Source organism: Delphinapterus leucas, chromosome 4 (assembly GCF_059928025.1).
Source record: "Delphinapterus leucas isolate spDelLeu-1000000601 "Yukka" chromosome 4, BTC_Dleu_Yukka2, whole genome shotgun sequence".
NCBI classification, from domain to species: domain Eukaryota; kingdom Metazoa; phylum Chordata; class Mammalia; order Artiodactyla; family Monodontidae; genus Delphinapterus; species Delphinapterus leucas.
The window spans coordinates 15,857,425-15,885,151 of NC_143132.1; the positions used below are offsets into that span (position 1 = coordinate 15,857,425).

A 27,727-nucleotide genomic window follows, 5' to 3' on the forward strand; every position below is an offset into this window, starting at 1 on the left:
AATCTGGCCTGCTGCCTGTTTTTATACGTAAGTTTTATTGGAACACAGCCATAATCAGGTATATTTATATATTGCCTATGGCTGCTTTTTACAAGGGAATGGCAGAGTTGCATAGCTGTGACAGAGACCAAGTGGCCTTCAAGGCCTAACACATTTAGGCCTTGACATTTACTTAGGCCTAAGACATTTACTACCTATAGGAAGTCTGTCAGTCCCTGGACTAGATGTGAGTATTTTTTCACAGCTCTGAAAATCCCTAAGACTGAGGTGACTTGTTTCAGTAACATTAAATGATGTGTTAAATAGCTGACTTAAAACACATATATTCTGGTAGCAAAGAACAAAGATACTTGTGATGCAGCCGAAAACACGCCTCCTGACATATAAATGAAGCAAGTCAGTTTTTATACAGTGGAGTTTTGAAAAAGCAAAGACCATAGTAAAAAGTTAATTTAACTTATTTTACAGAACATGTGCTACTATGTTTTGGTTATATAAGGTCTTTGAGTAACATTTTGAAATTTTATACTGTTTTTGGTATTTCAAAGGAATTTGGATGCAGTATGGCTGACTGGGTCTTAGGTAAACTCATCAAGGAATTCCTAATAGAGAACCTTACAGGAAGTTTAGACAGGTTTGGTATTCTTAAGGCTCTTAGGGTTGTTTGCAACTTGGAAACAGTGGCTGCCTTGGGTAAAAAAAAGGAATTTATTAGGACAGTTCACAGACTTTCTGGCCAGAGGCTGGCATTAAGGGGATTTCAATGAATGTCTTCCTTGGGTCGATTAACAATTGCACAGAACAAGTGCAGAGTTCAGTTTACACCCCAGCTTATGCACACTGCATGGCATCAGAAGCATTATATATGTTACCACCAAGGTCAAACACCTATGCTTATAAAATTAACACTTTTTTGCTTTAACGAACACACTTGAAGTTTTAGTTTGAAACTTTTTCTTCTAAATGTTTTCTAGTAGTGTATGTCAGTACAACTTAAAATCTTCTAAGTAATAAAACAAGTTTTGGGGGTAATTCATTTTATTGATGTGTTGCAAACCACCACCCAGACGTATAAATGAGCACAGAGGACTTAAGTAATTCAGAATCCTTTCCAGAAACTGGAAGCAGGAATAAAAACCACTGTGACAATACAAAACCATTGTAAATTTTTAGGTATTTTCCCTTCAGTATTTCAATAAACATGATTTCTTCTGCCATGTATTTAATTTTAAGTTAACATGACTTACAGTTAGTCTTTACTTTTTTATTACTACAGCCATTATAAAAGCCATAAACATGTTTCCAGAGAAAGCACTTTTTGAAATTGTTACAGTATTCTCTCATAAAATAGGAGGTAAGCCTGTGAATTTAGTACTTTAGTTGTAGGCACAGCTTGCACATGTGTGTCGCTGATGTGAAACCACTGTCCTTTGGTTGATTCCATTTCAAAATCTGTCAGGAGGAAATGTAAAATTAAGTATATAAATGGAAAGATTCAAGTTCATCCTTTTTTGGTTTTGCCGTAAATATCTGCTGAATACCAGAATTCTGTAAGACCTCTTTCTTACCCTGTAGAATATCACCGTGGAGAACAAGATTAGAGAGATGACTGTTTGCAGATCTTGCCTTGGCATAGGCAGTGTAATGCCCCGACCTCATGGTACCACTGTGTTCAACGACTCCATATAAGGAATATAGTACCCTTGTATTTTCTTCAGCAACATTCTTTAAAAATGAACAGGAATCAAAAGTTAGTTCTAGTCCCATTTATACAGATGCCATCGACAAGACAATTTTAAACTATGCAGAGGGTCTCTAACCTTCAAGAATGCAGAAGTCCTGAGTGTGAAATGGACTATTATTTTCTCCCTACCTTTTCTCAGCCTACTGAGTGGTAGCACGCTTATGTTTTTACTAGAAAGTTGCCATTGCTCTTGCCCTGCTGGAAGAACCATAAACCAGGGTCTACCTGCTAAATCACAGTTTCCTGGCCCAGATACTTAAATAACTGAACTTGCCAAAGCTTCTTTAGGAGTCTGGGATCAGATAATTAATACCTCAACAACTCATCATGCTATTTCCAGCCCAAAATGTACGCCTTTAACAGCAAGAGGATAGCATTTAGGTCACACCCAAGACCACCCTTTAACATTTTCAAATACCCCCTGCAGATTTGGTGAGAAGGACATGTGACCTCTCAGGAGCTCACTTTCCCCATCTAACATGGAGGCTGCTTATTTTAAGATCACATGTGCCATAGGGCTGGTCAGCAACAGGGACAGGTGTTCCAGCTGGGGGCCACTCGCAGACAATTACTCCACTTGCGCTCTCTTGTAAAAAGTCTTCCTGAACAAGCATCACTGCCCTTCAACAGTACTGTCACTACACTCTCTAATCTTTGCCTCCCTATTTGCTAAAGAACTCTTATTACATCACCCCAAATCCTGTCAGCTTCCTCAGGGATTTCAGTGGCCAATGAACCTCACAGGGTTTTCCCTGCCATTCCATTTTAACCAACCACAGCCAGGACTACATTCTGGAATCGGTCATCACTCAGAACCCTTTAACTTCAAAAATCTTACTAATTTTCTAGTCTCAGTCTACAATTCCATTCTTCCAACTCTCACCTCATCTATACTAGTCAACCTAACAGGATCCTCCAACCCTCGTTTTCTCCTGGCCTATGAGGCCTCTTTTGGCCTCATTCCCAAAAAAAGTCTCTTCACTTCTCCATATGTAATGGAACAGCAACATCACATTACCTGAGAGCTTACTGGAAGGCAGAGTCTCAGACCCCGCCTCACACCTATTGATTTCCATGTGATTCACATGCACATGTCATTCTTACAGACAACCTCTCAACACCCACCACATCCAGCTCATCACATAACCCAGCTCTGAATTCCACGACGCACCTTCCCCGACCCCATACACAGACAGCTGCCATTGCTAGGAAACAATTCTGTAACCATGCAGCCTCGAAAATTCATGATTTTCTACCTCACCAGGTCCTCGATGTGACTGTATAATTTATAATGTGTCCTCAGTTAGCTGCCTCTTCCATGGATGTCCTTCACAGCAACTAGACCAAACTTCCACCGCTCACCTGTAGCCTCTCCTTAGAGGTGACCTCACCTCCCACTTCAGGAAAACTGAGACACCACCCACCCAGCTGCACGTTGCCCGCTCTCAGGAACGTGAAGTCTCCTCTCCCTTTGGTTCAGAGATTCTCCAACTTCGTGTCCTTATCCCAGCCTTTCTGGTCTTCTCCAGGATCTTTGCTCAGTTATCTCTCTTTTCTGTATCTTTTACTTCTAGATTTTCCTCTTTGCCTACAAACCTAATTAAGTCTCCTAGTATTAAAAAAAAAAATCTTCATTGATGCACCACGTTTCCTTTTCAGCAAAAGCTCTAATGTATCTATATGCTCTATCTCCAATATTCTCATTCATTTCTCAACCTACTGAAGTTACCAACACTTCTTAAAAAATTTACCATGACCTCTATACTGTCTAACACTTTCTAGTTTTTTTCTCAGATATTGTGACACTGAGGCCACTTAATCCTTTCCTTGAAACCTGAACACAGGACAATGGCATTTTAGGCAAAAGATGGATTCCTGACTACCCTATATTCAAAACTAATCCAACCAGAGCTATTTCTATTTACAGGTATATCTCATTTTATTGTACTTTGCTTTATTGTGCTTCACAGAGACTGCGTTTTTTAATAAATTGAAGGTCTGCGGCAATCCTGCACTGAGTAAGTCTATCGGTGCCAATTTTTTTAATAGCATTTGCTCACCTGGTGTCTCGGTGTCACAGATAATTCTCAAAATATTTCAAACCCTCCACCAGCAAAAAGCTTACAACTCACTGAAGGCTGAGATGATGGTTAGCATTTTTTAGCAATAAAGTATTTTTTAACTAAGATATGCACACTGTTTTTTTAGACACAATGCTATTACACAGTTAACAGGTTGCAATACAGTGTAAGCATAGCTTTTATATGCACTAAACCAAGAAATTCGTATGACTTGCTTTATTGCAATATTTGCTTTATTGTGGTCTGGAACGGAAGCCAAAATATCTGAAGTATGCATATACCAGCAAAAGTGGCCCTGGCCTATGGTAGTAACATAAAAGGAATGACAATTCACTGAAGTATTTAAAATCTGAATAAAGAACAGCAGTATAGCTTCTTTTATTCTCCAAATTCTTCAACATGGAGATTCGCTGATATCCTCGGTGGTGTCTTCTTCCACCTACACCTCTTACACTCTGATGCTCGCCAGAGTTCTGTCATTAAGCATCTCTTCTTTCTCTCTCCTTGTTTACACAAGAGATCCTATCCTCTCATAGTTTTAACCACCACCTATGTATTGATTTCCGAATCCTTATCTCCAGCCCTAACCCCTCTATTCTGGCCCTCAGACATGTACATCCAAATGTTTTCTAAACATAGCCACATGAATATCTCAAAACTATCTGAAACTCAATGTTTCCAAAACTGAACTTATTATTATTCCTTTCTCCGCCTCCCAACCTGCTCTTCTTCCTGTGTTTCTTACCTCAATTTATGGCACTCCCAACTGCCCAGACACTCAAATCAGGCCCTGGGAATCATACTCAACTCCTTCTGTAGCACCCTCAGCATCCATTTAAAGGCCTCTGCCTCATCTTCCAGAGGCAAGAGATCAAAAGTCTTAATTTTACCTCCTGAAATATTCCTTCAATCTCCCCATCTCCAGCCCTAGTTTAGGCTGTCATCATTTACTGACAATTAACTCAACAGCCTCCTAACTTCCCTGCCTCTACTCTTGTCCTCCTAAAATCCAGCCTCCTTTGCTTCAGCAAGTAACCTATGTAACATACAGACCTGGCTGTGTCACCCTGTTGCTTTAAGTTCTTCAGTGGCTCCCCACTGCATACCTAATAAAGCCCAAGTTTCTCATCACGATAATCTTCCAAAACCTCATTCCTCTCTCACTTCTCTGGCTTCATCTCCTAACGTTCCCAGACCTTGTACTGTAAGCTCTAGACCTGCTTATACAGACAGTCCCTGGCACCCGCTGTGCCACTTTACATGCCCTGCCTTTGCTCCTGCTGTCCCCTCTGCCTGGAAAACGTGCTTCCTCTTGATTCATTACACTAAGTCTTACTCCTTGAAGTAGCAGTTGAGGCAGAGCCTCCAGAGCCTTCCCTGAACCACCAACATGCTGGGTTAAGTGCATATCACCCCTGCTCTGTGTATACCAATCCTATCACTCAACCATATTAAATTGAGATTATCCATTAATATATCTGCTCATCTTTAGTTATGTGCCCTCAGCTCCCAAGACATCTGCCACAATAATGGAGGTTCAAAAAAATGTTGAACTGAAATAACCTAATGTTCAACATGATTCATCACAGATCTTGACATTATAAAGGTACAAAGATCAAAGACCCAGTCTACTCAGTAGTTCCTATCAACTTCAAACATATGTGAGTTGCTGTTGGAGTATTTGGTAATAAGCTATGATTTCCCTTTAAAGGATTTTCCCAAAAAGGCAAGTTCCACTTACCTTACATTTAAGGGTACAAAAAGGAGCCAAATCTAAGATTTCTGGAAATTTTATGTGTCTGTTAACTTTGCGTAGGTTAAAACCAGCCTATAAAAGAAGGATAATACATTAAGTTCTCTTCCTGGAAAAGCTGTACATGTTATGTAAACTATAGTCCCACCCCAATGCCCAGAAGAACACTAACATCTAGCCCTAGTTCAATCTGCTTAGAAGACTCTATCCCTCTGACTACTAATTGATTTCCAGTTGATTTGTTTTTGCTAAGTGCAACAGACACACACACACACACACACACACACACACACACACACACACACACACAGTCCAACACATTGAGATAGCTGCTCCTATAAGAAAACTCTCAATGTTCCTGCTTTAGGCATCTGGAAAAGCCAGATTAGACAACAGGTTTTGAGTGCTTAAAACTCAGCAATAGCAGGAACTTCCCTGGTGGTCCAGTGGTTAAGAATCTGCCTTCTAATGCAGGGGACGCAGGTTCCATTCCTGGTCGGGGAACTAAGATCCCATAAGCCATGGGGCAACTAAGTCCGCATGCCACAACTACAGGGCCCATGTGCCACAACTAAGACCCGAAGCAGCCAAAAATAAAACAAATAAATAAAAAATAAACATAAAAAAAAAACCAGCTCGGCAACAGCAGAATACTCTTCTGTGAAGCATACACTTTCAGCCTCACTTTCTAACCAAGCTTGGTGAACTGTTCATAGACACCCACCCAATTAGTCAAACTCATACAGAAGAGAAAACACTACGAAGGTACTTTGGGACTCGAACTGAATTTACAACTTGTACTGCTCATAGGAAAAAGTCTTCCAGAAAAGATGGAGTCACCAAAATGATGAAAAGCCAAGGTACCAATCAATGCCTTTTTATCAAGGGTCAGTAAAAATAAGATACCACACAGATCACTAAATTTCCCAAGTGTGAGAAATAACTAGTAAACTGGTCTTCTTTCTCTAAACCTGAAAATAAGATTAAAGTAAAATGCTAATATATCTAAAAAGAGCAACATGAGTTCTAGTAAAACTGAGGTGTGATTGTGCCTAAATTTCTCTTCCACCTTGACATGCATCTTCATCAAACCCCTTTTGTGTGGTAACATAAACATATGTATTATTTTACTTTCCTACTTCTCTGAAGTTAGAATTAAGAAATAACAGAAAGCCAAAAAAAACACAGTAATATGTTGAGACAATAACAAATAAAGCAGGTGTCACATATTTAAAACAAATTTTAGGTAACGAACAAGGGGTACCTGCTGAAATCTCTTTAAGTGAAGAGTAAGAACAGGAGGAGCAAGGGAAATTAGCATCTGCTTCTTAGCATTGGTGTAAACGTGTTTCTTCTCACCTACAGAAAGAAAGCAATTTTAGCAGTGTGAGGATCATTTTAGACCTCTATATAGCATTCACATCTGCTATAAAATCATTCCAGGGGCTTCCCTGGTGGTGCAGTGGTTGAGAGTCTGCCTGCCGATGCAGGGGACACAGGTTCATGCCCCGGTCCGGGAGGATCCGACATGCCACGGAGCGGCTGGGCCCGTGAGCCACGGCTGCTGAGCCTGCACGTCCGGAGCCTGTGCTCCGCAACAGGAGAGGCCACAGCAGTGAGAGGCCCGCGTACAGCAAAAAAAAAAAAAAAAATCATTCCAAACATCTAAAGCAAGGATCAGGACGCTTTCTGGAAAGAACCAAATAATAAATACTTTAGGCTTTTTGGACCAAGAGGCAAAATCAAGGATACTTTGTACGTATTAATACACAAATTTTATAGAATTCAAACTATAATAAAATAATTGAGTATGATTGCAGTCTACTGAAAAGAAGAATGGAATCATTTTTGGAGAGGTAACAATTAGGGTTCAAAGTTCATGTTTTCTACTATAAAATCATTTTCAAATGTTCATCTGTAAAAAATATTTTTAGCTCGGAGATCACACAAAAACAAGAAGCAGGCCAAATTTAGCCTGCAAACCACAGTTCACGTACACTGGCTCTAAAGCAAACAGAAATGCTATAATATCAACACGATTTACTTTTTGTATCAACAAGTAAATAAATAAAAAACTAGACTTTCTAAATGTTTCAACAATTCTAGCAAGAATCCTTAGGAATCTATGATGCCTCCCTATCCCACTTACCCAAGATCAAAAAACAAAACAAGGTGGGGGCAGGGGTAGGAGGGGGATTATTAATATCTTTCTGTTCTGTATTTGAAGAAGATGGTAAGAAAGCACTGTCCTCCCAGTACCTTGCACTGGGCACGTCACTTCAGCACGCTGAAGAATTAAAGTGTGGTTTTCTGGATGCAATAGAGATGAGGCTCATCACAAATGACAGGAAACTGAGGATACAAAGAAACAGCCCCTATCTGTTAAGGAGCCTGCTGTGATAACATCTCACTGGGATGATTTCCCTACAGGGAGTGGTATCAGAGAGCAAACTGCCCCACTTTAACTGCTGCTGGGATGCCACAGAGTACTAGCCACATCAACAAAGTTCTGCTTATCCATCCTTCTATTAAAATATTTACACAGAGGGCTTCCCTGGTGGCGCAGTGGTTGGGAATCTGCCTGCTAATGCAGAGGACATGGGTTCAAGCCCTGTTCTGGGAGGATCCCACATGCCGCAGAGCAACTAGGCCCATGAGCCATAACTACTGAGCCTGCGCGTCTGGAGCCTGTGCTCCGCAACGAGAGGCCGCGATAGTGAGAGGCCCGCGCACCGCGATGAAGAATGGCCCCCGCTTGCCACAACTAGAGAAAGCCCTCGCACAGAAACGAAGACCCAACACAGCAAAAATAAATTAATAAACTCCTACCCCCAACATCTTCTAAAAAAAACAAAAAAATTTACACAGTATTTTGGGAAAAGGGAACTTATTGACACCATCCAAACCCTGATACAATTAAAACAGTAGTACTCTACTGATACAGTGCAAAATGTACCCCTAAACATTACTTTCTGTGAAAGAATCTGAATACCTTTTATATTTGCCTTTGGTCCACTATACTGTCTCCGTGTGCACACTTCACAAAGCAGTTTATTAGCATCTCGAAGTTTCTCATTTCGGGTGAACTGATATAAACAATGTTGGATTGAACATTCATCAGTACTGAAAGCTTCCCTGTTTGCAAGAGTACAGAAAGCAGTTTCTGGATCTTTGTTTACAACCTCATATACTTTCATCCCGGGAGTATGATCGTCATTCAGAATCTCTAAATTTATTTCATCAGGTTGAAGAGCAGCATTCAAGTTAAGGTTCTTAAATCCACTGGAAATGTCCACTTCTCCATTGCTCCCTTCCTTCATGTAGGCACCATTTAAATTCCTAGTACATTCAGCAGGAGATGCCAAAACCTTCAGATCATTATCCATGTTGACATTTTTCATATCTACTTCCTCTGTGGATTTTTGATTGTCAGTTATACTTTCTATCATTTTTTCATGGCCATTCAAATCTTTCTGATTAACACAATATTCTTTATGTATAACTTCCTCTTGTGAAATATGGTTGGATTTAATATCCACTTCTCGCTGAAGTGACATTTCAACTTCACATTCATTACCTTCAGGATGGTCAATGGCACAGATATCATTTAAATGAAGAACTTTTCCTTGAATTTTTTGTTGCCTTCGTTGGTTCTGTGTAAAAAGTACAAAACATTAAAAAAAAAAAAAACGAGAGAGAGGAAGAGAAAAAGCGTACACGTATCACATCAGGTTTTCCTGTTTATCAATCAAAAATAAATAAGTTAATAAGGAAGAGTTCACTCCCAGAATTCCAACCCTAAAAGTTCCTTTACTATCAGGGATCAAATAAATTATAGAGAAAAGTTCTTTGGGGCTTCCCTGGTGGTGCAACGGTTAAGAATCTACCTGCCAATGCAGGGGACACAGGTTCGAGCCCTGGTCCGGGAAGATCACACATGCCGCGGAGCAACTAAGCCCGTGTGCCACAACTACTGAGCCTGTGCTCTAGAGCCCGCGAGCCACAATTACTGAGCTCACATGCCACAACTACTGAAGCCTACATGCCTAGAGCCTGCGCTCTGCAACAAGAGAAGTCACCACAATGAAAAGCCCGTGCACCGCAATGAAGAGCAGCCTAGCCCCTGCTCATTGCAACTAGAGAAAGCCCATGTACAGCAAGGAAGACCCAACGTAGCCAAAAATAAATAAATTTAATAAATACATTTAAAAGAAAAGTTCTTTGATTGAAAGCAGGGATAAAACATCACCAATCATCAAAAAATTGTCACACGGGGGCAAATAAAAATGTGCAAGACATGGTCTCTGATCTAGACAGAGCAGTAAGGCTGTTGAACCCAAGTAGCCATGTATTAAAGCAGGGGGCGAGTGTCTACACACCAGGAAGGGATATATCCATGTGAGTTATAATAAAAATAATAAAATAAAAATAAACTGAAAACTCAAGGATGTATAAAAACAAACCAAAAATTCAAGGATGAGCAGAGGGATGGAGGAAAACATTCTGGGAAACAAATGGCCCGAAACTAGAGAAGCAGGGAAGCCACATATACAGAGGATAATAAAATACTCTACCCACTTAAATCACCTTCTTTGCCATTTGCTGCCTATGTCCAAGTGCGGGGTGGGGGGGTTGCATTTTATCTAGATTTCTGTTACTGGAATGCCTAAAGACTCAAGGGGTTAGCATTTTGAGTTGTCACTAAAAGGATAGTCCCTGTGAGGCTAATTCATAATACCAGAAAGCTGAAGGGCAGCACACAGGGCTCTGGATACAAAAATTTTCTGATATGCTTCAGTTAAAAATAGTACACAGGAAAGAAAAATGGGGGAAGGATATAAGCAAATACTTCAAAGGAAAGGAAATACAAACAGCCCTTAAACATAAAAACATGCTTAACTTCACTTACATTAAAATAAATGGAAAATAAAACTGCACTGAGATACTATTTTCCATCTATCAGACTGGCAGAAATCTAAAAGTTTGATAATATTCTGCTGTCAAGGATAAGGAGAAACAGCAAGTCTCATATGTTGCTGGTGGGAATATAAATTGGTACAACTTTTGTGGAGGGCAATTAATTTATCAAACCACAAATACAATCCCTCTTCTCAAAGTGTGCCCAATCGATGACATATGTATAGGGTGATTCACAGCAGCACTGGCCATCATAGCAAAAAACTATAGGTGTTCGTATACCTAAATCAAAAGAGAAATGGTTAGATGAACTATAGCACATCTATTATACTATATTTAGTAGTAAGTTTACTACTAAAATAGAATACCATACAGCGGTTAAAAAAGGAATCTTTGTGTCCTGAAATGTAAAGATCTCCAACAATCTAAGCAGAAACAAACAAAAAGCAAGGTCCAGAACACTGTGCATAATTTTTAAAAGAAGTGAAAAACAAGACTACATATTAGTATTGTACTTGATCATATTTTCCAAAAAACCTAGAGAACACATAAGAAACTAATGAAAGTAGTATCTATGTCATACAAGGAGGGAGAATTTTTGAATGTCAATGTATTAGCAACTCAAAAAGTTATTGAAGATGAACTAAAGTTTTTTTTTAAGTTGTCACAAGTAATGCAGAATTTTTTTTAAAAAGCACATTTTCTTCACATACACTCAGAGAAACTTCACTGCAGAGAATACTAAATGAGCTAATTCTGTAATTGCCCAATGAAAGTGCTGTATATAAAATAACAGACATGTCTACCAATGTCACTCAGACTTTAAACTCAATAGTTCAAAAAATTAAAATGAGAAAAGTATGGTTTTCCTAATTACCTACCTTGGCTTGCTTTTTAGCTTGCTTCTTTGCTTTTTTCTGTAAGTGCTTACTTGTTCCTGAAAGAATATCATTTCTCTCCTTTATGTAACTGTCATTATCTTTTTCTTCCTCACTTTCTTTATCTTCATCATCCATGGTTTTTTTCAGATTTTTATCACTTATACTTTTCTTACCACTCTTAAAATATGGAGAGAATATGGGCCAAAAATAAAACTTTACTACTGTTGGTGAAGAGATTTCATGTTACCTAAATAGTTTTCTACTCCTATTTTACACCAGATTTATTTTTCACAATATTTGGAAACATGTCCAGGACAAAATTCATTCATCTCAAACACCAGAAAGCAATCTTCACATACTGAGAAAACAAGCAAACAAACAAGTAAAACAGTAAAAAAAAGGCAACTTAACATATGAGTGTAATAGAAAGGAATTTAATGAGTTGTATTAGACACATGCTGTATCATGCTGTAATTACGTCTATTTCTAAATGCACTCTCTGTTGGTAAGTGATTTACATGTTCCACTACAGGTATTCCTTTTCATTCTTTTCTTTCTTTGAATGCAAATGACAGTTTTAAAGAAAGAAAAAAGAGTAAGTTTATTAAGACTTTAATCACTAAGTAACAGTGATTTAAAGGGACCCCCAATTCATATTAAGTTGAAAAACGATTTATCCAATACTCATAATATGTTCTCTTTTTCCTATGACTACTTGATAGGAACTAAATTAATATGGCTTAAAACTGAGATACTCTCTTAACATTTATAAACTTAAATCTATAAGGGATTTGTGGCTAATCTTAAATAATGAAAATAAATAGTAATTTATATAAGTAAATATTTCCTGATATGTAAACTAATCAAGTTCATTATCTATAAATAATTCCAGACACACTCTTTAAATATATATATATATATTTATCCCATTCTCTTTTCAAATCTTTAAAATTCTTCTGTCTCATATACACTAAGAAAAATTTCTCCATGCTTGGCCTAGTAATGTACAGCTTGGAAAAGGTAGCAAGCCCTCCCCCATAAATCTAGCACAGGAAAGAAAAAAATCTACTTAAATAAATGTAAGTCTTACCTGATCGTCTAAAACCGGTAGAGACAAATCAAGGAACGATTCATGAACCAAGGAGACCTTAACCAACCAAAAAAGAAAACGTAAAAAGGAGGAAAAGATTCATTTTAAACATTATATAGTAAAATCATGGGGGGGTGCTAAATTTTAAAATAAAGGCTTAGGAAAATGAAATGAAAAATTACACAGTGTTGAGGACTCTGGGTTAGGGGAAATCAATTAAAATATTAAATAACTTCTTCCTGATATAAGGAGTGCTCATAGTTCCAGCAAAAAACTATGCATACTTGGACAGTTCAAAAAGAATATCTTATAAAACTAACTAGACATTTCTGTTTTTGAAAGAAACAATTGATAAACTGTACATTATTAATATTAATGCATAAATCCAGTCTGTACTACATCTACTTACAGTTCTGCATTCATCACACATGATTGTACTAGTTAGTTCACCACCAAATACTCGGTCCACAAAACTTGGTACTGATTTTTTCTTTTCATATTCTATAAGGGGAAAAAGTCTATCAATTATCCTTATATAATTAATGAAATAAATCGAAACTACTTACCTATCTAACCCTAAAATTTAATTTTAATTTCCTATCTTACTGACTTTTCTCTATTCATAATTACCACAATTTTATTTTTATGCTACAGTCAGCAGCGTATACTCCACTTCTAAACATAACACATTTTAACATAATCACATCTTGTGAAAAAGAAAAAAAAAGTTCTTATCCAAGATCTAGTCAGTGGAAAATAAATTTTGCGAGTCAGTGAGACTTTCTGTATATCAGTATCTTACCTAGTAAAACAAGCAGATCGAGCTACGCACAGAATGCTATTTTAGCTCGCTTCTAGCTCTAACATTCTAACACCGGCAGCAAGTTTGGGAGTAACTTGCTTTGTGAACTCCACTTAAAACAAAAACAAAAAGCCCTCAGGAGAGTATTTCAGACAAAATCCTCCTTTTATTTTTCTATGTTCCCAGAAATAACCTTGATAAGTTTAGCATAAGGTGACATAATTTAACTACCTAGTAGTCCAACTTTCTAATTACATGAAATGTGTAGGCCTTATTCAAATGACAGGTGTCATTTATACAGAAACACATTTTATGACAGACAGTGCAAACAGGCTTGATTCCCTCTCTGTTGCTGGCCAGGCCAGCACCAAGGGCACCAAGGAGGTAAACAGTTGCTATGTGTTGATTCTGAACTGTGCTTTACAATACAGTAGTTGCTAGTCATTGGGGCCACCTACATTTAAATTAGTTAGAATTAAATGAAAATAAAATTTAGCTCCTCAGTTGCACCAGTCACATTTCAAGGGTCACATAATAAGAAAAAAGTTATCTCCATGATTAATAAACGAGCTGACAACTCTCAAAGACAATCACTGCTAATTAAAGTCTAAGCTTTTGAGGGAATTCCCTGGTGGTCCAGTGGTTAGGACGAGGCGCTTTCACTGCCAGGGCCCGGGTTCAATCCCTAGTCGGAGAACTAGCTGTTCCGACTAAGATCCCACAAGCCATGTGGCGCGGCCAAATAAATAAATAAATAAAGTCTAACTTTTTGAAAAATAAAACTGTGATGTCATCTTAGCTCTATGTTTATAAATTTTACCATAATATTGCATAAAAAGAATACACCAGAAGTTAAATTTTTCTAAAGTATTTACCTTTGGAGTACTGAATAATTGTTTTAAATCAACGAAGATAAAGAGAAATTATAATAACTGTGGATAATATAAATTATTAATAACTGTGGATTTGAAATACATGTGTTAGCGATCTTGTCCTAAAGTACAGAGGAATTCAACTATAGTGCTTTAGTTCAAAACTTCAGACATTACCTTTAACTTTATTTTTTAGCTCTTCATCCAATTTTTCAGTAGAATTACCAAATGCTTTAAGAATTCCTTTACTCACTCTCTAAAAGTAATAAAATAGATATATATACCATTAAATTTTATAGTTATTTTCCTTAGAAAGTATGTAATCAAGTCAAGAAAGTGATCAAGAATTAATTAGCTCTCCAAACTTACTGAATAAAACTTAATATTTCTAAAATCACATTTTCAAAATTAATTCCAGGAGCTAAAAAGAATTATACTTAAAAAAACAATCACTAACCCCTGAGCAAAGGCACCATCTTATCATTTCAAGATTTTAACCTACTCAAACCAAAGCTTTTCAGAACATGCCCACCTCCTTTGAAAAGACCACTGAAATACCATGTCCTAGAAGCAGAGTGGATAATGAGAGCTACAGGACAAACTCCAGTGCTCAAAGTCTAGCTCCATCACTACTGGATGACCTTGAACCAGGCACTGAACTTCTCTATACCCTAGTTTCATAATCTATGAAGTGAGAAAATGACTCACAGAATGGTTGTGAGGACTGAGTAAGGTAATGCTTACAAAATACTGAGAACAGTGCTTGACAAAAAATAAGAGCAACATAAATATTAGTTGTTATCACTGTGTTATTACTATTATTAATTATATCCACATCCCCCCAAATTACTTTATATCCTGGTAATTAACAAAAAAATTAAAATACAAATGTTCCCTGACTCTTACAAAATAAAAATACTTCTTAGATTCAAAAAGCAGTGTTAAATCACACTCAGAATTAAGAGTAAGGGTGCGCTGCAACTGGGAATCGTTTGGGGGACACACATTTTCCAGTACCTTATAGCTCTCCTGGTATAGGCTAGTACAATAGAACCCTTAAAGAACAATAACACTGTAAACATCAAGCAAAGTAGAGCATTATGAAAAGGGGACTCATTTCTAATTCCCTTCATTCATTCTAATAATTAAAATATACTGGTTGAAAAGGCTGGTGAAGAAAAAAAAATTTTTAATATAATGGCCTCAACTAGTTTTCACTGCTCTAATAACTCTTAAGACATCAAATGACAAAGAAGTTAATGAAGATCAGATTATAAAATACACTGGTCAAAATATGCTAACTTGACGTTCTTCTGCTCTCATTCCATCCAATAAATAGCGAAGCAGCTCCTGGCTGTCTTGCTGCTGATAGCCTTTAAATCGCACTGCTCTACAGAAAAAAGAAAAAGAAAGAAAGAAGAAAAACAATGGTGAGTCTACTAAAATGAAACTATTTTTTTATAAAATCTCAGGATCATATCCCAAATCTTGGAGTGTTCACTAGTTTCTCAAAAGTTTGTTTAGTCCAACAACATCCTTAGTAGATTTAATTTTCATACAAAGTACGTATTTTTTAATCCAAATGAAATAAACCATGCTTTAATATATCTACTGAATTAACTCTAAAGCTCATAATTTTTTCATATTATTTCCCAGCATCCTACTGATGCACTGAAAGCACAATCAAAACATATACTCACTTTTTACAGACCTGAGAAAAGAGTTCTCTAGGTGTCACGATTCCCTTTTTGGTCTCTTGCATCTCATTAAGAAACTGGCTCATGGCTAAAGTAAGAGGGCCTGGAGGCTCAAGGTTTATTTCTAAGGGTTCCTGAATATGGGAATAAAAATTACTTTCTTCAGTCAAATTTTGGAATCATTTATTTTATCAAAATGTAACTAGTCAACCTTTATTCCTATGTTCCTGACAGAGCTGTCCCAATTAAATTCTCAAAATGTACATCAAAAGATGGAGAAGGCTTCTGGTCACAGACTTTGATAAAGAATTCAGTTCTACTGTTTTAGATTATCAGGAACTTACTACCTAGGAACTGAAAGAGCCAAAGCAAAATGTAAATAATAAAAATGGATAAGGTAAAATTCATTTGGCTCTATAGCATTTAAGTCACCTGAAAAGATGTTAAAAATAAGAATGCATGCCTAGGGCTTCACAAACATCAACAGCATTCCCAAGAAAGAAGCCAAACAGCACAGCAGTACATGGCATACAAAGAGCAAATAAATGTAAAGGCCCCTTATAAATTTCCACTAGCCTGAAAATCCTTAACTTGGTAGCTTAAAACCAAATAAACAAAAGAGGTGAAAATGAACATCAATTCTTAAAAGTAATTTAAAATGCTACTATTCAGAGAGGAAAAGTACTGAATAGAAGAAAATTTTAAAGTACGTACTGTTAATGCCAAATCAGGTGGTTCAATTTTTACAATTGTTCCAGACATTTTTACTTCTTTTAGTAGTTCTCTAAGCACGGGTGTTTGTGACAAATTCTGGAATGTAGTATGGAAAAGAAAGGGAAAATTATTTAAAGGCAAACCAATTCATTCAAATGTTTTTTAAGTGCCTATTCTACCAAAACAGAAAATCGTTATCATCACTGCAATTTTTATTGCGACTGTCAAACAAAAAGTAACTTCATGTTCTTCCCCCCACTCTAATTGGTTCATAAATACTTCAGTTCTGAGCTGCTTCATCACCTCAGAAGGTCATTCTCCCAACCACCCAATATGAAGTAGCTACCCTACCACCGCCACTACTTACCACTACGTGCAACTAGGCGTTTGTTTCTGTACTTGGTTTTCCTGTTTCCCCCACCCAAGTGAAAGTTCTTTGAGGGCAAGGGCCATGTTTGTTTTGAGCCCTATTGCACCCCAGTGCTTAGCACAGTGTTTTACTGTCATGCAAACTAAACATTCCCTTGAGTTTTTTTTTGAAAACATAGAAATAAACTACCTACAAGGGAAAAGCTCAAGCCTACAAGTAGCAAATATGCAAAAACACCCTATGAGGAAAACACTAGATTTCCTTAAAGGGGGAAAAATTAATATTGGCACCTGCATAACTGCATTGAAGAAACATGTATTTCCCAAATTACTGAGTCCTTTCACAGTTATTTGGGAAGTAGAATTCATGGAAGGATTTTCTTTAGCCATGTTTTCCTTTTTTTCTCTCTCTTGTTCATTTTTACTCTCCTTTTCTAGTTTTTTATTTTCAAGTTCAATATTACCACTATCTTTTGCTGCTTTAAAAAAAAAAAAGAAGAAGAAAAGACTTATTAGCAAAATGTATAACACAGCCATACCAAATGCAAAGTTATACTGGGGACCAGAATTTGTGAATTTTACCTAATAACATGATTTGCCACCTGTTTGATTTTAAATGTTTTCTTACAAATATAAGTAAATTACCATCAAGAGAGAAAAACCAATAAACAAAAAATATTCAGAACTGATGTAAGCATTACTTTGACAAATGAAACCAAACAGTATATGCTTCAATATAAATCCCTTTTTAATGCACAAATATTTTCTACAAATGAGCATATCTTACCCTGTGAAATCAGAGTATAAAGCAATCAAATAAAGAATGTGGACATGAAATAAATTTTTAAATGAAGTCTGAGGGTCAAAAACCAATCCTGAAGTTAGGAACAAACAATTCTGGCTCCACAAAAGATACCACTGTGACAGTAAAAATGTAAACAAGCTTTTAAAGCAAATGATGAAAGCCAACCCAATTAATTTAATTATGTATGAAAAAAACCTGAGAAGTATCTGGCCTTTTGAAGGAGTTACAGGCACTTTACTTTCACATCATCCAAACAAATGTAACAAAATAAATTCATTATAAAGCAGGTCTCCCTTAAGCCCCTGTGCCAAGGTATGGGAATAGGGTGTTACTGCCCATTACTTAGTCCAGACTCTACATCACATTTTGACTATATTATTTCTCAGATTCCCTTCTAATTCTAACTCCTTATAATTATCTATATTCTCACTGTTTTACGTTCTTAACCAAAAATAGTTTGAAATCAATCATAATTAATGTTATTCAGCTACATGTAATGCTATGGTGTGCTAAACTAAATATCAGCAGGTTATATAAATCAACATTACAGTATATATTAAGAAACAAATGATTTTACCTGATTTTGGAGCTGTAATACCGGCTTGTTTTCTAACATAATCAACCACCTGACCCAATCGGTTTGAATTACAATACTGGACCTCATCATCACATAGGTAACACCTGTGTCCCAAAAGATCCCAGAGAAGAAAAGTAACAAACTGACAACCACAGAAGGGCACTAATTTTAATTCATGGAACCCAAAGTGTGTAACCCTCAAATTATTCTACTAAAGAAACTGAAAATGAAAATTCTATGTTTTGAAGGAGACTATACATATTAACTCTGGTTTACTGTTAAATAAGGTTAGCCTGAATTATAGCTACATATAAATACTGTGAAAATACTCCAAATATTTTACTGAAATGGCTATTTATAACATTAAAGTGAAAGTTTTTTCTAATATTTCAAATCACAGACCTACATCATCAAAATTAACAAATTTTACAACTGACAAATGTTCAGTGAACACTGCTATGTAAATGGTTTTTAAAGATGTAAAATTTTATTTTAATGAAGTTAAAAGAAATACCAGCCTGACATTTTCGTGCAAAATCATTGCCAAAATTTACTATATTCTCAGTTTATCTGGAATTTGTTCTTAGTGTCCCAATTTTTAAACTAAAAACAATCTACCATACACTTTGTAATATCACAAGAAAGAAAAACAAGTGTGAAAATTCCTATGTCTTCTCCATGCTATAATTTTTGTGTTTGTACAATACTAAGCAAAAGCGTCTCATACCATCACATTCTCTAGCCTTCTGAAAGTGATGGTATGTAAACAAATACTACAAAAATTTTAACTTTCTTTCTCTTTAAACATTTCAAACACCTCCATTCTCCAACATTTCAAATGATTTCCAGCAAATGGGCACAGGAGTTGAAACTCACCATACACTCCAGTTGTCCAAACTAAGAACCAGACAATGAGGTTCAGATCTCGGCGTCATATAGTGCTTCAAGGCATGCTGCTCCTGAGAATTTCTGCCGCAGCCCTAGAGAATCATAATCATAAACCTCAAAGCCACAAAAATTCACCAGGAGAGAATTCATAATCTACAATGAATAAGGAAGTGGGTCAAGAAATTCTGCCATTCTTATAATATTGAAAATAAAACTTCAGACTCTAGAGAGTCCAGATTTTGTTAAAACTTAAATATGAATAGGCAGCTGAGGACATTTAAGGAAGAAGGTATTTATAAACCCAAGCACTAGAAGGACTCTTCCACTCCAACTTGTCATTTCCAGTCCCAACTAAACCATGCTAATGTAGTCATTCACTAGTTCTAGTTTAGACTCCTTAACATCTTCCTAAGTATTTTCCTAACTTCAACCTTTCTTCATATACATATTTTTTTAGTTTAATATTCCTAAAACAAAGCTCTGTTCACATACTCAATTCAAAAGTGATGAATTGCTCTTAAACTCCTACTCACCAAACCTGATACCCTCTGATCCCAATCCACCTTTTCAGGATTATCCCCCATAATCTCCTATTTGAATATCATCTACCAGCTAAAACCACAGCCCTTCCACAATACAATTTTGTTCACATTATTCCATTTGCCTTGAAATTCTTTACTGTTACTGCCACTGATCAAATCCCACCCAGTCTTCAGGATCTTGCTCAAAGGTCACTTCCTCTCAGAAGCCTGTGCTTATCCTTCAAGATAAGAAAACACTATATTCTTCCTCTAAACACACTCCTACAAAACATGGTATAAATTCCTGGTGGCATTCCTTATTTTCTACCTTATATTAAAGTTGTTAATGTTGATATCCTTCCTCCCCTGGAGTGTAAATCCTGAAGGCATGAAAAACAAAATTAACCTATTACCAAAAACCTAGCAAAGTGAAGGAGGTCAATAAGCATTAATTGAACAAGTAAATGGGAGATTTTCACCTACATCTGCATAGGCATATTCATAAAAGAACACGACCATATTGTGTGTCTCCAGGTGATTAAATCACAGCTAAGAAATACATCTTCACTGTGTATCTATCTGAACCAGGCTTCCAACTCTCTTGGATAGCACTACAATAAGTGGTCCTGTTTCTATTGTAGCTACTAAAAATATCCTTCAGAGGAGAAATATTTATCAATGGCTTCTAATCCTTCAACTATGATATCAAACCTACTAACTCAATTTATCCTGCTCAACATTTAAATCTAAAATAAACTAACATTTGATATTAATTTTGAAAATGTTAACACCATTTGAGATTATCTGAAACTTAAACATGACATGAGTTATCATAAGACAACAGGTGAGAATCCCTTGCTAACAGTGCAAAAGATAACTCTACTGGGATAAAAGTTAACAGTTAATACTGACATTGTCTTACCCTTAGGAATTAAAAAGATAGCAAAATAGATAAAATTTATAATAAGAAATGTATTGTGGAAAATTTGAAGTAGTAAAATATATTCACCCTCATCATATGTATCTAACAGGTTAAATGAAAACTTTTCAAATATAAATAAACAATAAATATGTTCTTTACTAGCATATAAAATTTTTTTAACTGTCTGACCACAATAAGGTACCACCTATCAGAATGTTTAAAATAAAAAACTGTGACAATACTAAATGCTGGCAAGGATGTGGAGAAAGTGGATCACACATGCTACTGGTAGGGATATAAAATGGTACAGCCATTCTGGAAAAGTCTGGGAGTTTCTTAAAAACTAAACATTTAAGGGGATTTCCCTGGTGGTCCAGTGGTTGGGACTCTGCACTTCCACTGCGGGGGACATGGGTTCAGTCCCTGGTCCAGGAACTAGGATCACATGCTACGTGGGGCAGCCAAAACAACCCAAAAAACTAAACATTTAATTATCATATTACCCAGCAATTGCACTCTTGGACATTGTCCCCAGAGAAATGCAATCTTAAGTTCACGCAAAAACGTGTACACAAATGTTCATAGCAGCTTTATTCATAATCACCTGAAAAGTGAGATAAGCCCCAATGTCCTTCAACAGGTGAACAGTTAAAGTGTGGTACGCCCATACCATGTAATACCACTCAGCAATAAAAAAGAACAAACTATTGATACACACAACTTGGGTAAACCCTCAGGTAATTAGGCTAAGTGAAAAAAGCCAATCCTAAAATGTTGTATATTACATGATTCCATTTATATAACATTTTTAAAATGACAAAATTTTAGAAACAGAGAACAGACTAGTGGTTGCGAGGGGCTGGGGGGAGGGATGGCAGTAGAGAAGTGAGTATGATTTTAGAAACGCAACACGAGGTCCATGTAATGTTGGAACTATTCAATACCTTGACTGTGGTGGATACACGAAACTACATAGGTGACAAACTGTACAGAACTTAGTACACACATACTCACATGCACAACACACATATACCCACACACAAACGAAGAGAAGTAAAACTGGGGAGACCTGATGAAGACTGATGGATTGCATCAATGTTAGTATCCTGGTTGTGATATTATACTATAGTTTTATAAAATGTTACCACTGCCCAGTAGTCCAGTTTCCTAACATATAAACTTACCACCACTAAGGCTGACTAAGAGGCTCTCCTGACCTCTAGTACCAAGGTAATACCTGTGAGCTGTTCTGCAACCCAGATACCACCCAACCCCAAGGTATTCATTCCCCCAGCAGCCAGAAATGTGGCCTGGTGACAGCTCACAGCTCAGTCCGTCCACCCCCAAGAATTATCCTCAGTGGAAGGAAGCCGCCTTGCCCAAGGTTAGTTCCCCTCCCCAGGGTCAGCCCATATCCAATGGCTGGTCTATGCACAAGTACAAAGGCCTGGCCTCTTGCCTCAATTCAGGACCTCTCTGAAGGCCAGAGTTCACTGTGGGATCAGCTGAGACCCCGTAGCACTGCCTCTTTGCTCTCCCTCTGCCTAAACTTGCTTCCCTCACTGTTTTCCTTGGGTGGTACCTGAGAACACCCCCCAATAAACCACCTACACACAAATCTCATTCTCAGAATCTGTTCCCCAGGGAACATGACCTATGCCAGCTAGCATTCTGGTCACCCATACTGTACTTTTAGGTAATATCTTCTAAAAGAAGTTCATACTTATATAAATTTGTAAGTTCATACTTAAATAATAAAATTCCATATCAATCAAAATCTAAGCATACCTGATGGCCACATTTAAGACACAGCCAAACTGAAGGATTTTCTTCTGTTTCTTCTTCAGATTTATCTTTTACTTTATTGTCTGTCTTACAATCTTGGCAAATGTTCCATTCCACATTCACTAAAGCCTTTTTCAAATTACCTTGTTCCAATCCTTTTCTAATGTGTCTGCACATAGGTTCTATTAAAACAAATAATAAAGGAGTACGTGAGGTAAAATATGTCTTTCTTCAGTTAATCTCAAAACTTACACTTGATTTGAACTTCAAAAATGAATTTATAAACAAATTTTTAGATAACCTGAAAAGTTAAATTTTTGTTTGATATTTGATTATAAGACGATTACGTAAGAAAGGGATGTTATACAAATTTTGAAGTCCTTGGTATAACTACCGCCACCCCAAATCACTTCAATTTATTTATCACATCTATTATTCTCTTTATTTTGAAAGGTTTGTAGAGAAGGTCCCTCATTCAGTCAACAATACAACTACTGCACACCTGGCACTGTGACAGATGCCACGGAACCTAAAAAGTGACCAACTCACAGCTCTTTCTTTAAGCAGCACACATTCTGGCAGGAGAAGCAAATAAATAAATAAATGTACAAGAATCTCTGAAACATGCTATAGCAGCACGAGAAGGTTGATGTCAACGAAAGTTTCACAGGGAGGTAATGTCTGTATAATCTTGGAAGATATTTACAGTAACAAAAACTCATATTAATTAAGCACTTAACTATGAGTGTGACACTGTGCTACATTATCTCATTTAATCCACACAACCACCCCAGAAGGAAGACTCTACTATCCCCAATGACTGATGAGAAACCTCAAAGTTAGTGCCCAAGGTCACATAACTACTTAACAGCTATGCCAGAATTTGGATTCAAGTCTTTCTTATTTCACGCTCGTACTTTAAACTATGACCTCATGGAGTAAAGAACAATCTGAAAAGGCCACATCTCATGAACAAAGGGATGGCGGCGTAAAATGTAAAATTTGGCAATAGATCCAAAAGAGCCTTGAACATGTTTATACCACTTAATTCAGCAATTCTAATTCTAGGATCTGTACCAAGAAGAAGATAACCAGATGTGCACAGTTTTAGCTACAAAAATGTTTACTATGACTCTATTCATAACACTGAAAAGTTAAAGATTTATCTACATTTGTAACAGTAGGGGATTACCTAAATAAATTATGAAATGTGCAACCGTGGTCTTTTACATCAATGGAATAAACATCACGCCATTAAAAATGTTGTGCTATTAAATGACATGTCTATACAAAGATTAAGTTAAAATGCAAATTACAGAATAATGTACACTTTGATCCCATTTTTACATATTAAAATAGATGTCCATTTAGGGATACAAACAGTACTTTAAAGATTTAGTTGGTGAAATATACCTAAAGATTCAGAAGAATCATCAATTGGAACAGTTTTTCCCTTTGTCCGTTTCTTTCCCATGTTGGCACTTTATGGATTACTTACTGACACAAAATAACAATCTAGAAAACAAGATAAAGTTAGCTTGACAAAAAAAAAGTATGTTTTACAGTTCTACTGGAGACAGTAACATAACTAAACCACATAATTTTGTGTGTCTATTAAGTTACAAAAACCATTCACATGTATCATCCAGTTTTCAGTAAGAACCCTGAAGTAGGGTATTACCTCTGTTTTTCATAGCCTAGGAATCTGATTCTTAGTAAGGTTAAAAGGTTTTCAATAAATGTAAAGGTCAGGAGAGAACCTACACCTTCTTACACAGATCTTGAAAAGTCTCAGCCCCTTATATTATTAGGAATTCAACTTCTCACTAGATAAATGTGGAATGGTGGTGGCACTTTGAAACAAGATAATTTCTCGTCCTTCAAAGCCATCTTTCTTAGCTCCTGCAGGGAATGCAATTTGATCGATATTTCTCAAAGAAAATTAAAAATAATTCTGAAAACAATCTCCTAGAGGGAGTTAGAAAATTCACAAAATAATTCAAAGCCAAATATAAAAAGTGACACACGGTTCTGCATTTTTCCACACCAGGATTTCCTATGGATGTTAGCTGAAAATCGATTACATCTGCATTCTCAACCATTTACATTATATTCTTGACAAAATCAGTTTGGACTACTACGATAAATCTAGTTCATATCAAATCACCTCCTTAGTCAACAATTAAAAATTAGAAAACATGAAAAATACTGAAAGTACATACAGGTCTACCTAATAGCCGTTTTGAAAAGTATATTTTACATACATTAGAATAACTTAGTGTCAAAATCACTTAAATGACTAAAATAATTATTTTACCTGGGATGCTTATTAAAATTCTGATTGCATAAATGGAAAGTAGGACCTGGGATATACGTTTTTAAAACACTTGCCAATTAATTGATACTTAGCTGTCATCGTGCTCTGGCTTAGAGTATTAGAAGTATTCCTCCTTTAGCTCTTAATGGGTTAGGGTAACTAAAGGTAATTCCAAAAGGTTTGTATGAAGAATGAGTGGCAAATTAAATAACTGTTAACCTTTTCAAAGATAATATAAAACGTAACAAAGTTTCATGTTTACAAAATAAATTAACTACTAACAAAAGAACACAACTATATGGGTATATATAAAATGAGCGTATATTTTATGTAATTTTCTCACCCCAAGATAATATTTAACATAATTTCTCTTATCTAGAATTGCAGATTTTAGGGGAAAAAAAACAGCATCCAAGTTCTTGCCTCCAATCCAACTCCCTCTAATCTGTGCTGCATTCCAGTACCAGACATATCTTCCAATAATGCCATTTTCCTCATATCACCCTTTTTTTTTTTTTTTGCGGGGTACGCGAGCCTCTCACTGTTGTGGCCTCTCCTGTTGCGGAGCACAGGCTCCGGACGCGCAGGCTCAGTGGCCATGGCTCACGGGCCTAACCGCTCCACGGCATGTGGGATCTTCCCAGACCGGGGCATGAACCCGTGTCCCCTGCATCGGCAGGTGGACTCTCAACCACTTCGCCACCAGGGAAGCCCCATCATATCATCCTGTTGATTCAAAGTATTTATCAGTTTTTCAACCCACCCTCCTATGCTGTGCACTCATGGTCCCTTATAAATTGTTCGCACCGCTGTGGTAATCCTTACTCTCATTACTTCTCAACAAAGAACCACTAATGTTTGATCATATAGTGCTTCTGATCTTCAAAGCCTTTTCGTAAGTATTATCTCATTTGATTTTCACAAAACCCTTTAAATGGAGCATTTCGCTAAAGAAGGAAACTCAAGCAAAACGATGAAAGATCACAGGGTGGCAGAGATGGAACTAAAACGCTGATATTTTGGTTCCAACACAGAATCAAGACAGTCTCTTCAGTATCCTTCACTCCAAAACACCCTGCCCCTACCTCTAAGCCTTTGATCTCCAGATAGTTTTCTCCATCTATCCAAATCTTCCCAATTTCTCCAAGATTTCCACTTCAATGGAGCCTTAGGCAACCATTCTACTCTAAATGAACCACTCAACTCTACTTCCCCAGCTAGTGTGCACTATTCATCTTGTACCCTAATCAGATACATAAGTGGGCTGCTTCTTAAATCTTTAACCTGGACATGTGTTATTTCCCTATCTGGAATCTAAAGTTCTAGAAGCAAGAAATGGTTTTCAGTGTTACTTCTGAATCGCCTATAGCATTTAGCATAGTGTTAGTACATAGTAGGTCAAGAAATACTTCTTGCATTGAAATAGAAAAAGATAATAGTACCTGAGGAATTAAGAATGATTATAAGGTGCAAAGGTAGGTACATAAGAATGAAGCACACAAGTTCCAGTGAAAAAGAGAAAGGTAAAGAATGAAGAAATCTGCAGTAGTGAAGACAGCACTAGCAAATCTGGTTTGAGGACTGCAGTAGCCCAGACTCCAAAGTAAAACTTGAAAGACGAACTGTAATTGCTGCAGGCAGAGGACAGTAAGGGGGTTGCTTCAATGATGTGGAAAAGCTCCAATAAATTATTTTTAATTTATTTTATTTATTTTTATTTTTTGGCTGTGTTGGGTATTCGTTGCTGTGTGCGGGCTCTGTCTAGTTGCGGCGAGCGGGGACTACGTTCCGTGTGGTGCGCGGGCTGCTCACTGCAGTGGCTTCTCCTGTTGCGGAGCACGGGCTCTAGGCGCGCAGGCTTCAGCAGTTATGGCACGTGGGCTCAGTAGTTGTGGTTCGCGGGCTCTAGAGCGCAGGCTCTAGAGCGCAGGCTCAGTAGCTGTGGTGCACCGGCTTAGCTGCTCCGCGGCATGTGGGATCTTCCCGGACCAGGGCTCGAACCCACGTCCCCTGCATTGGCAGGCGGATTCTTAACCACTGCGCCACCAAGGAAGCCCCTCCAATAAATTTTTGACAACTATAAAGGGCATCTAATGAGTCGTGAAAAGAGAGTACTGTGAGTACCATCAGCTATAATACATCAATAAATCTATACAATTTTTCAGACGAGTCTTCAGATGAGCGTTACTTTTTGCAGGACTCCACACAAAATTTAAATCAGAGCTGGTTTTGCCGGCTCTCATATTATCCAGTTCCCTTCCCTCTCCGCCCTCCCAGTCTTCCCTCGGTTCCATTAAAAATGCAAGCGTCTGGAAAACTTTGCAAGACTAGAACACGGCTTCAAGTTTTGCGTACATTTATCCTACCCTGGGAGCACTGAATTGGTTAGGTGACAGATGCTGCCTATCCTACTAACCAACATACGGACGCGGCAGCCAACTCAGCCCCAACCCATAAGGTGCCCCTAGCCGCGCAGCGCTCGCCACATCTCCCTTTCCCTTCCAACTGCTCCACACCCACTGGGGAACCTCGGGGTCCACCGGGTCGAGGAGGGCGCCAGCACCAACAACTCATTGGTCAGCTCCTGGAACGGACAGGACATGAGGCCAATGAGAACGCGGTACCGGGCCGAGGCCAGGGAACGTGCTTAAGAACGAGGGCCTTCAAGAGGAGAACGGAGTCGGGCAGGAAATTCGAACTCCCGGCGCGCAGGAAGTCGTGCGAGCGGTGACTGCGAGGCAGTGGGAGCAGAACTCACCCACGGCGACAGCGCCCATAACTGTATCCCTTAATGGGCCCTCGGGCTGGGCAGCCTGCTCCGTCTTCCTCCGGGTGACGAATTGAGAGCGACAAAGCGGAAGCCAGCGTGACCCCTAGAAAGCAACAACTTCCGCTACGCAGCATTATGGGAAGTGGCTTTGGCCCCAGGGTCCGGCGGCACTGACGACAGTTAATCAGCGCCTGCGCGGGGCTCACACCGGAAGTCTGAACG

The 27,727-nt window shown here is 37.7% G+C and overlaps 1 protein-coding gene across 5 annotated transcripts; it reads right to left on the bottom strand.

The window, feature by feature from the left end:
- Positions 1–552: 552 nt before the first annotated feature.
- On the bottom strand, positions 553–27,600 carry USP16 (ubiquitin specific peptidase 16). Of its 5 annotated transcripts, none has more exons than XM_022570622.2 (18): positions 27,494–27,599; positions 23,832–23,933; positions 22,422–22,600; positions 19,179–19,282; positions 18,303–18,406; positions 17,212–17,396; positions 16,552–16,647; positions 15,841–15,971; positions 15,443–15,530; positions 14,318–14,396; positions 12,876–12,967; positions 12,467–12,523; positions 11,377–11,553; positions 8,571–9,231; positions 6,843–6,937; positions 5,567–5,653; positions 1,569–1,725; positions 555–1,452 (listed from the first exon to the last, which is right to left on the bottom strand). In XM_022570622.2, the coding sequence occupies exons 2-18, from the start codon at positions 23,890–23,892 to the stop codon at positions 1,328–1,330; spliced, it is 2,478 nt and encodes an 825-aa protein (XP_022426330.1). In that variant the 5' UTR covers positions 23,893–23,933; positions 27,494–27,599; the 3' UTR covers positions 555–1,327. The 5 variants fall into 5 exon arrangements, with proteins under 5 accessions (XP_022426512.1, XP_022426330.1, XP_022426080.1 ...); XM_022570372.3 differs by having other exon boundaries at positions 17,212–17,399; XM_022570804.3 differs by lacking the exon at positions 11,377–11,553 and having other exon boundaries at positions 553–1,452; positions 17,212–17,399; positions 27,494–27,600.
- Between the last annotated feature and the right edge of the window lie 127 nt (positions 27,601–27,727).